The following is a 9,750-nucleotide window of genomic DNA, read 5'->3' on the forward strand; positions in this document are numbered from 1 at the left end:
ATACTGGGGTGGCAAGTCAGCGTGGGGGAAAACCGTACCCCGGCCATGGTGGTGGCAACCGACATGTGAGGAAGGTGGAGTTGGTCTCCGTCAGTTCGGCGGTGTAAGGCGGTGCTCTCCTTTCCCCTCCTCTCCAGCGGTGCAACATAGATGTTCTCCTTCCCCCTCCTCTTCAGCGGTGAGACGGTAGTGCTCCTCGTCCCCTCCTTGTACGACGACAATAGGTGTTCTTCCCCTCCCTAACCCGTACTAACAACAAAAATCGACTATTTGGGCGAGTAAGCTAGCAGCCCCCATCAGAAGTACTGACAAGTGGGACCCATATAAGTTCATGTTTCTGGATCAGAGCCGTTAGAACTGTGGCGGGAGGAGCACCAGGCCCCGAACCAACCAAACCCTATCCCCTCCTGTCCCACCACGTCGTCTCCCTCCAAAACACCAGCAGAATCCGATCCCCCATGGCACCCGCCGACCTCCCATGGCGCCGCCGCTCGCCGCCCCGCGCTTCCACACCGCCCTCCCCCGCCTCGTCCTCCTCCGCCCCCAGAAGCCCCTCCCCTGCTGGCGCCGCGCGGCTCGCCCCGACGATCAGGTTCTCCCGCGCCCGCGGCCACATTTGTGATATGTGGCTTGGGTTCTGATGCAATTTTGTGCTTAATGTAGGATTTGTATGTCGACGACGACATCGGGGACGGCTTCTCTTTCAGCGGCGGTGAGTTAGGGCCTATGTGGGTGTGGGCCCGTGGGGAATTATTGGGCGCAAACGTTTGGCTGGGTTCCTGTCGGCTATTTTGCTTGCGTAGCTAACTATGATGTTGTTGTTTCTGTGTGGGGATTGATGCAGGGAAGTATGCGGAAGCCGAAGGCCCGAGCAAGTCGGACGAGTGGTTCGCTCAGGGGAGAATGGTATGATGCGATCACTCTTTCACTCTGTTCTGCTCTGTTGTTTTACTCTGATCAGTGCACACCATTTTTAATTTGATACATCTTTGGATTTTTGCACCTTTCATCTGACAATTTTGTGTCGTGCTAATGTATCATGAACTATTGACATATCAATTGTCTGACTCTGACCATTCTACTTTGAGCAGTGATTTGAGTGTACACCTGTGCTGATAACTGATTTTTCTGAGATGCGGTTGAATTTTTGATGAATTATTCAACATTTTGCAGGTAAAAGCTCATGCATTATATGGCAGCAAAGAGAAGGCAAAGGATCCCTTCTTTGGTCTCACCATGGGTAAGGGATCGCAATCTTCGGATGATGTTTTCAGGCGAGTTGAACTATATAAGTTGTCTTGCATACGAGAAGCATATTAATACAGAAAAAATATCATAGTTCTTCTATGTACTCAATTGTGTTTCAGCTGGTTTTGTGTGGAGACGGGGAGCTCTTCTAATCCCACGGTCCTTCTAATTCATGGATTTCCATCTCAGGTGGGTTTTTAGGTGGCTGTTTGCCTCATTTTATTTCTTTGCATTGCTGAAAACGGCTGAGCTGAGTCTTTTTTGGGTTACAGGCATACTCTTACCGAAAGGTGCTACCTGTACTATCAGACAAGTATCGCTCCATTGCTTTTGATTGGCTTGGTGAGTTATAAACCTCTTTTGGTGCTGGATAAATTCAGAATAATCACATAAGTTGGCAGAGAAAAGCTATGTCACACATACGTTGACAAAACACATTCTCGAAAAATATTGGTCCATTAGAGATATATTTGATTTGTCTTCTTTTTTTTTTTTTTTGATCAAGTCGGAAGGGGAGAACCCCTACCTAAATTTTTTATTAAGGGAGCTAAGGCAGCTCAAAGTGTTACATCAACCAAAGATCACAAGGGGGGAGTGCAGGGAAAGAAAGAAAAGGAAAACAAGTGATATGTACAGAGGAACCCAGAGAGGGGAAGAGGTCAAATATGCCACTCTGAACACCAGAGAAGTAGTGCATCTCTCTCATCCTTCCTGGCCCTATGCGACCAAAGCTTGCAAGTTTCCATGCATTGCTTGGCAGTAGTGTGAAGTGGGACTTCTATGTCATCAAACACTTTCCTGTTTCTGGACAGCCAAATGGTCCACATGGATGCTGTAATAACAAGGTCCCAACCTTTCTTTTTCCGGTCTGAACACTTGTCCCTGGCTGTGTCGTAAATATCTGATAAAACAGAGAGATTAGACAGGTCTATCCCAAGAAGCGCGAGGATTTGAGTAGTCCGCTGACAATTTAGGACAAAATGTTCTACTGTCTCCCTTTCTTTACATCCAAAGGGGCATAGCTCATCATCCACAATTTTCTGCCGGAAAAGAAGTGATCTAACTTTAATCCTGCCCTTAATCATCAGCCAAGCAAAAACCTTTCCTTTCTTTGGTGCCGCGCACGACCAGATGGTGTCTGCACTCACATGTCTTATTCCTCCCCAGTTCATGATCTCGTACATATTTCGAACTGAGAAATTGACATTCATATCAATTCTCCATCCTCTCCTGTCGCAATCAGAAGGTTGCAGAACACAAGTGTTCAGGAAGGACATGAGCGTGTCCTTTTCCCGTTCAGCTCTGTCGGAGGTAATGTGCTTCCAGGGAGAATCCACGTCCATATATTTGATTTGTCTTCCCAGTTAGTCAGATACCACTCCATTTTTTTTCCTTTTATAAACCCTTTATCGGTTTTACAGACTAATAAATAACCAGGTCATTTTCTGTTTAATATTTGCTGCCCTGTTCCAACAGTTTAGCAACTGTTAGATATTTATCGAAGTTCAGAACAAAAAACTTTGTATCTGCAGGTTTTGGATTCTCTGACAAGCCTCAACCTAAATATGGTTTTGACTACACTCTGGATGGTAAAATGATCTATATAGTATCCAAACACCTAGTGTTGAACTACTTAGTAATGCGAAGTGCTATGTTCCAGAATATACCTCAGCCCTGGAATCACTAATCGATGCTGTTGCTCCTGGCAAACTCTCCATCGTTGTTCAGGTGCTTCTCATCATAAGGGTGTTCGTTAATGTATGTGGGATTTTTTCTTTAATACAATAATGTAAAAACTTGCAGGGCTACTTTGCTCCAATTGTGGTCAAATATGCTAATGAACATCAAGACAAGTTGAACCATCTTATACTAGTTAATCCACCGGTGAGTTTTCTTAGCGTATATTTTGCACAGGCATTTTAGTGAGATACATAATTTTGCCCTCTGAAGCTTCATTATTCATTAAGACTTGCAGGCTTCATCTATTTTTTTGAGTTTAATGCTTCGTTCTGTTTCAAGAGTTATATGCTGATCACAGGATGTCTCATATTATAGATAACTGACAGACATGCAAAGCTTCCATCTACCCTTGCTTGTTTCAGCAACTTCTTGTTGGGCGAGATATTTTCCCAGGTTAGCACCTATGATGTCAATTTTGTCTGGTCCCCATATAGCCACAATTTGCTTTGTGTTTTTAAATTTAGTGTTTTCGTTTGAGCTCTTCCAGGATCCTCTCAGGGCTAGTGATAAGGCCTTGACTAGTAGTGGCCCATATATGATGAAGGAGGAGGATGCTACTGTATATAGAAGGCCATACCTTGTCTCAGGTTCAGCTGGTTTTGCACTGAATGCAATAACAAGGGGTCTGGGAAAGGATCTTAAGGTAGTTTGCTCATCTATCTTCTTGCTATGGTTTTGCTAAATTTAAATCTTCTAAAGTGGATGTTTTAGTACAGGGCTACATCGAATCCATGAGGAGCATATTAGCGAGTGACTCATGGAATACAAAGACAACAATATGTTGGGGCATGAGAGATCGTTGGCTCACTTACGATGGGGTGGCAAATTTTTGTGATGACCTAAAACACAAGTTTGTAGAGATTCCCATGGTTTGTTTCTGTACTCTTCTCACAAAATCAAATTGAAAGTTTTTCTGTCCAAAATACTTCTTAAACGACCAAGAAAATGAATCAAAGTAAAACTACTACCTTTTCAGATTACATTCTTGTTTCCTTGTGTTAGTCATAGGTGATTTTGGGTTGTGTGGGGGGATATACAACACATGTTCTTTTGTTTAATTTGATGTCTAGTTTTTTTTTCTTCACCTTGTGTGGTGTTAGTTTTAATTTTTTTAAATGATGACTTATCTTGTAGGCAGGACACCATGCACAGGAGGATCGTGGTGAAGAGCTAGGCGATATAATCAAACGTATACTTAGGTAATACTGCTGAAACTTCTATTTACTTTGTTTCAGTTACCTCCAGCATTCCAAAGGAGTAAATGAATTATTTTACGTTATCCTGCATAAATGTCCTTTTTAACTATTGTACACTGTAAAAATCACTGGCACAGCACAGAGAAGTCAGACTCAAAACCAAACATTCTTGTAATACATTCTTTTGAATAACAAAATAAGTAAGCCTTCTTGTTGTGTTAAGAGTATTCCATAGCACTCAGATAACTACCACTGCAGTTTCATGGGATGAAGAATGTAGTTATCAGATATTTCATAACACCCGTTGTCAGCATTTATCTTTGGGCAGCTTCAGGGGAAATCTATACTTTCCTGATGTATCCAAGTCTCTGCGTCTACCTAATTAGCTCTAAGACTATATAAAGTCCTACTAGCAATGGCAGTGAGACAAGCATCCCAAAAATCACCCTGCAAAATTTAACAACAAAATGCTGTGAGGCTAAGAAATTGCTGTCTGCATAAGAATTTGCCTTCATCTATCTGTAGATTGTAGTTAGTTCCAAATACTTACGCAGTACTTAGGACGTCAGCATGCAGCCCATATTCTTTTGCAAATATGAATGACGTGATTGATTGAGGTAGTGCAGCCTGCAGAATGTTCAAACAAAGCTTAGTCAGGTTATATTCCTTATTTAGTCTCAGACAAAATGACACCAACATTATAATGTATTACCTCTGCTGATTCTTTTTGATACGCCAATATATTTCAAGATTTATACTTTGAAAGTTCCAAAAGCGGTACCATTAGGTCTATAGTTGGAAAAACTTTAAAATTATTGTGACCTCTACTGATTCTTTTTAATACGCCAATATATTTCAAGATTTAAACTTTGAAAGTTCCAAAAGCGGTACAATTAGGTCTATAGTTGTAAAAAGTTTAAAATTATTGTGATTTGGTATTTCTTAACTATATATGTAATTTAGTGGTCTAAGCTGAATTTAGGAGAGTATGCCAAATCTTGTTTTCAAAAATGAAAAGGAAAGATATGCAAAACATTTTCTTGATATGTGAGATAGAACCAACTTAACCCTACCATCACCTACCAGATGATAGCATTACCACTATCCTCGCTCTTGTTTAGGCCACAAATTGTTGGAGACCATAACTAAGTTCAAACTATTTCCGAGGATAGTTTTCACAGTAAAATTCCCCGGTTACCTCCAGTTTGGTAAGCTGAAGCGATGTATACCTTAATAATCAGTGCTTGTCACGCAAAGCAAAACTGAACCACTTCACATCTATTTATTATGTTATATATAGGGTTGGAAGTGGCAAAACGGGGTATTATGAGGGGATGACATGGATATCAGTCAGGCATCAAAGAGGACAAATTCTTCTTTAACCCCGATCCACATCAAAATTATTACTGATTTAGATGATTCTAACTCATTTCCTGTGAAGTGTGCATTAGCTGACATGATGAGTAGTAGGACTAAGTTGGTGCATCGTCTAAGTGCCAACTCCACAATGGCAACTACTGGTTTTAAAAACCCTGAATCAGATTTTGTTGTCGAACTTTCCATATTACTATATGGGTGCTAGTGTTTAACTTACAGTTTAGGCTGATCCATGCCTATGCAATAAGCATCTGATGAGTGGTCGCTAATGACTTGCTGTTTTGGACTTTGCTCAGAGGATGACTACATCATATGGGGCCAGGCTCTAGAACATGCCAAAAACAGGTACTGTGCCCTTGCTTGCACTTTATCTGAACAAACTTTCCTTTATTTAAGTACTCTTGATTTCCGACTGATTTCAACGGTCTCCTCCATATTTTCGCGTCAAAATGTGGCACATCAATAGCCAATAGGACATGCACTCTTCTTGGTATGAAAACGAGAAGCTGTGCCGCCCCATTGGAGGCCAATACATTCCATGGATAAGACAGTGCCTAAAGTGATGTTAAATGTCTCTGGACAGCAAATGGCAATCATCGGTTGGTGTCCCATGTTCTTGGATCTGGTTCATTAGTTCACCCATGTTTTTCAGTTTTTGACCTTTGTCAATGCATGATTTGAATTCTGTTAAACAAGATCAAGCTAGATGACCAAGATGATATCTCTGCTGACTGAAATTTCACAACTATTGTTTTGAATGCGCACCAATGTGATTCTAGATTTATTATTAATCTGGTGTTGCTCTTTTGGTGCATGCTTAGCTTTTACGCATTTGCTTCATGTTTGTGGCTCTGGAAGCAGCGTTGGCCTTAAAGCCCAAAGTGGTGAGGTTAGTGGTGCACTGGTGCTGATAAACTAAGACTCAGAATCTCACGTAGGGGTTGAACATTTGTGTTTGTGGTCTTGAAACGATCATACCTAATCTAGCTATGCTTTTGTTTCTTGGACTAAACAAAACCTTTGGTCGGCTTTCTGCGGTAATATTTTCCTTTGGATGCCAATCTAATGTCGGGGAAATGCTATTATGGTAGATGACTTTTGTGATCCTTTGTTTAAAGTGGACAGTAAATGGACCGAAAAGCTCCGGCTAAGCTAGATACATTTTCCTTATGGTCAGAAGTGAAGTTCCGTGACTTTGCTGTAAAGTGGTAAAATCTCGACAGCAGTCTATAACTTGCATGTCTAGCCGGATGCATTGACATCAGCATACCACCACCTCTACGTGGCATTAACCAAAGTATTTTTTTCTCAGGTGTCGGAAACAGTCTAGAGCTAGATGTTCAAAAAGATGCCACGTCTTTTAGAATATAGCAACTCTCATTTTGGATTTAAAACAGTTCTTGATCTTTACTTTTGTGCAAATATGTTAGTCAAATGGTTAAAATCATACATATTATATTACCATTCTATTGGTAATATTTTTTACTTGCCTAGCTCAAATATTTTATACACTCTTCGATTCATATTACTTGCCATCAATATGAATGTATCTAGAATAAAAATGTATCTAAATACATTCATACTAGAGTCAACTAATAGGGATCGGAGGGAATATACTAATTAGTTAAAACTTGCAAGATCGGACAACACGAATTTTAGCACGTCAGCTACTTATGGATTGAGGCAGTAGTACGTCCCGCTCTGTCCCAAAATATAAAGCACTTTTTTCACACGATCTTTGATGCATGACTTTGACCCTAAATATATTAAATTATAGAATGCATAAATAATGGAGTGTGTCGTTGCATTTTTTTTACAAATATTTTTATTTCATATATATTCATACAAATTATATAGATATATTATAATTATAAATCATAGTCAAAGTTTTAATTTATTAGCCAACGAAGCTTAAGGGCGCCTGATGGTGGAGGAAGTATATATGCCAGTCTGAGCTTAACAAAAGTGCGAGACCACTAGTCATGTAAGTGATTGGAGTATAGAAGAATTGTAATTGAGGAGGCGGTTACTGATTCGGTTACGTGCCTGTATGATGGCCACGCGGAGGACGTCTCCGCGGAGGCCGACGGCGATGGAGCCGATGGCCATGGCGGCCGGCCCGAGGGCGAACTTGAGGGCCAAACCTAGCGCCGCAAAGCTCGTCCCGCACGCCAGGATCTTCTCCTGCTGCGCCATGAACAATCCTGTAGAGAGAAAACGACGCACGTGCTCCAAAAAGTTAGCTACGTGAGTCACACTTCACAGTACAACGGAGTACTCTAGAATAATCTCTTAATCACTTTGAAAGTAAAATAATACTCCGTATCTTAATTTAAGTTTCTCTGGTAAATATTCTATATTTTACTTTCGCCTTAAACTGTTTTTTAAGTTGCTGTCGACCGCACCATGCATGCAACGTACAGATAGAACATTCATGCAGCTGTGCCTTTTGATGGATCGGTTCCTCTGTAAATATTCTGCTACTTTTTAATTCTTCGTATTTCTTTTGGGTAATTATCTATAGGAATATGTATTACTACCAGATGGGGTATTAGATACGGATTGAAACATGCAAGTAGTGATGTGAAGCTAGGGAAGCGATAACTATATATACGATACCTCAGCGATTAAGATTAACACTAGCTAGCAGTGCACATACATCTGGATAAAATGGGCACGGTTTTGCACAAGTATATATAGAGTCTATTGTTTATGGCTCACCCATACTGAACATGGCCATTCCTGTGCCTGACTTGGACATGATGAGCACCGAGTTCTCCAGGACACTTGGCAGCTCGATGTGTAGCCTGCATGCCAATTAAGCTAATTAATTCAGAAAGCACACAAAGTTATTCGAACTTTTTGGCAGGGTACCAAATTGCATTCCCTATCTACCATGCATGCATTTGGAGAGCAGAAAAGACAAAAGACAAATTGTGTGACCATTTTCATGTTGATCGAGTGGCTCAACTTGACAACTATACTAGATTCACTGCGTTGGGGTGAATAGGGTGTTGATGGCCATATAAAAGGGAGAGGACTATACTTAATCTAAGTACTCAAAGCTGGGTTTTGATTTCGATCGAGAGGTAGCTGCAAGAAAAAATGGTAGTGCATTTCCTAGCTGATCGTGTATACGCGAGATGAGATATTAGAATAATACTGAGCAAGGGTTTGTGGAGCTAGCATTAGTTTGTTAGGGGCAATCGATCAGCATGCACGCATCTGCATGGTGAGCTACACGTCAGAGTGCACGTACCTGTTGGCAACACAGGCCCAGGTGATGCCGACGAAGCTTGCATACGTGTTCGGGTTGCGCGCCAGCTTGTGGGCCACCGTCTTCACCAGTCTCCACACCGAAGGCTTGCCGCTGACGGTCACCGCCACGACACCAGCCGCCTCATCGACGCTGCCGACGGCCGCCTCGACGTCGGCCTTGACCGGCGACTCGGGTATGGCGTCGTGGACGACGACGCTCTGCTTGGCGACGTCGACGTACATGCCGATGGCGGCCTTCCGGACCTCGAGCACGAAGAGCAGCAGCGTGAGCCAGACGATGGCCTGAAAGACAGAAAGCTGCACGACGAGCTGCTGCGCCCACTCGCCGTACATGGCTCGCAACATCGGCACTCCCACGACGAGCGAGTTCGTTAGCGTGGAGAGGGAGAAGCCGGTGATGCACCAGCTCCCGGCGGTGCCGCCCTTTCCCTTGCCGGCGCCGGAGAGGAAGAACCTGGCCCAGATGGCGATGACGGCCACGATGACGGCCTTGGAGATGACGTCCGCGGCGACGGCGCGGTAGTTGACCTCGAACGGGTCGGTGTGGAGCGTGAATTCGAACGTGAAGAAGGGGAGTGCGAAGAAGGCGACGAGCCGGTTCACAGCGTCGCACTGCTCCCGCGTGAAGATGCGCCACCACCGCACCGAGCCGTAGCCGAGGAACAGGGCGAAGTAGAGCGGCACGGTCGCGGCCAACACCTTGTACAAGTCCCCCCACCCGATCATTCTCAGATTAAGCTTCTTCCTCCTCTCCGGTGCCGGCTACGACGAGCCTTCGCAGCTTCACTTCCTGCTCCGCCTCTTTGTTGTCGAACTAATTGACTCGTGTGATCTTGTGCAAGAGATCGATCGAGCAAGAGTGTGTGCAATGCGATTTGTGGATCGCTATAGTGTGAGAGGCTGAGTATGC

At 43.1% G+C, this 9,750-nt stretch overlaps 2 protein-coding genes across 4 annotated transcripts; one reads left to right on the forward strand and one right to left on the reverse strand.

Annotated features, from left to right (window-relative positions):
- The first annotated feature begins 386 nt into the window (after positions 1-386).
- On the forward strand, positions 387-6,352 carry LOC127345375 (uncharacterized). 3 transcript variants are annotated; one of them, XM_051371852.2, is made up of 15 exons: positions 392-592; positions 664-712; positions 845-906; positions 1,174-1,274; positions 1,368-1,437; positions 1,521-1,590; positions 2,781-2,837; positions 2,909-2,976; positions 3,052-3,132; positions 3,304-3,381; positions 3,476-3,631; positions 3,705-3,857; positions 4,123-4,187; positions 5,858-5,906; positions 6,028-6,352. In XM_051371852.2, exons 1-14 carry the CDS (start codon positions 479-481, stop codon positions 5,862-5,864), a joined length of 1,131 nt encoding a protein of 376 aa, XP_051227812.1. In that variant the 5' UTR covers positions 392-478; the 3' UTR covers positions 5,865-5,906; positions 6,028-6,352. The 3 variants fall into 3 exon arrangements, with proteins under 3 accessions (XP_051227813.1, XP_071684729.1, XP_051227812.1); XM_051371853.2 differs by lacking the exon at positions 3,705-3,857 and having other exon boundaries at positions 387-592; XM_071828628.1 differs by lacking the exons at positions 4,123-4,187; positions 5,858-5,906; positions 6,028-6,352 and having other exon boundaries at positions 387-592; positions 3,700-3,857.
- LOC127345374 (probable auxin efflux carrier component 5a) lies at positions 4,341-9,750 on the reverse strand. The gene is made up of 5 exons (XM_051371850.2): positions 8,821-9,750; positions 8,283-8,368; positions 7,608-7,765; positions 4,735-4,811; positions 4,341-4,631 (listed from the first exon to the last, which is right to left on the reverse strand). Exons 1-5 carry the CDS (start codon positions 9,564-9,566, stop codon positions 4,559-4,561), a joined length of 1,140 nt encoding a protein of 379 aa, XP_051227810.1. The 5' UTR covers positions 9,567-9,750; the 3' UTR covers positions 4,341-4,558.

Source organism: Lolium perenne, chromosome 3 (genome assembly GCF_019359855.2).
Source record: "Lolium perenne isolate Kyuss_39 chromosome 3, Kyuss_2.0, whole genome shotgun sequence".
NCBI classification, from domain to species: domain Eukaryota; kingdom Viridiplantae; phylum Streptophyta; class Magnoliopsida; order Poales; family Poaceae; genus Lolium; species Lolium perenne.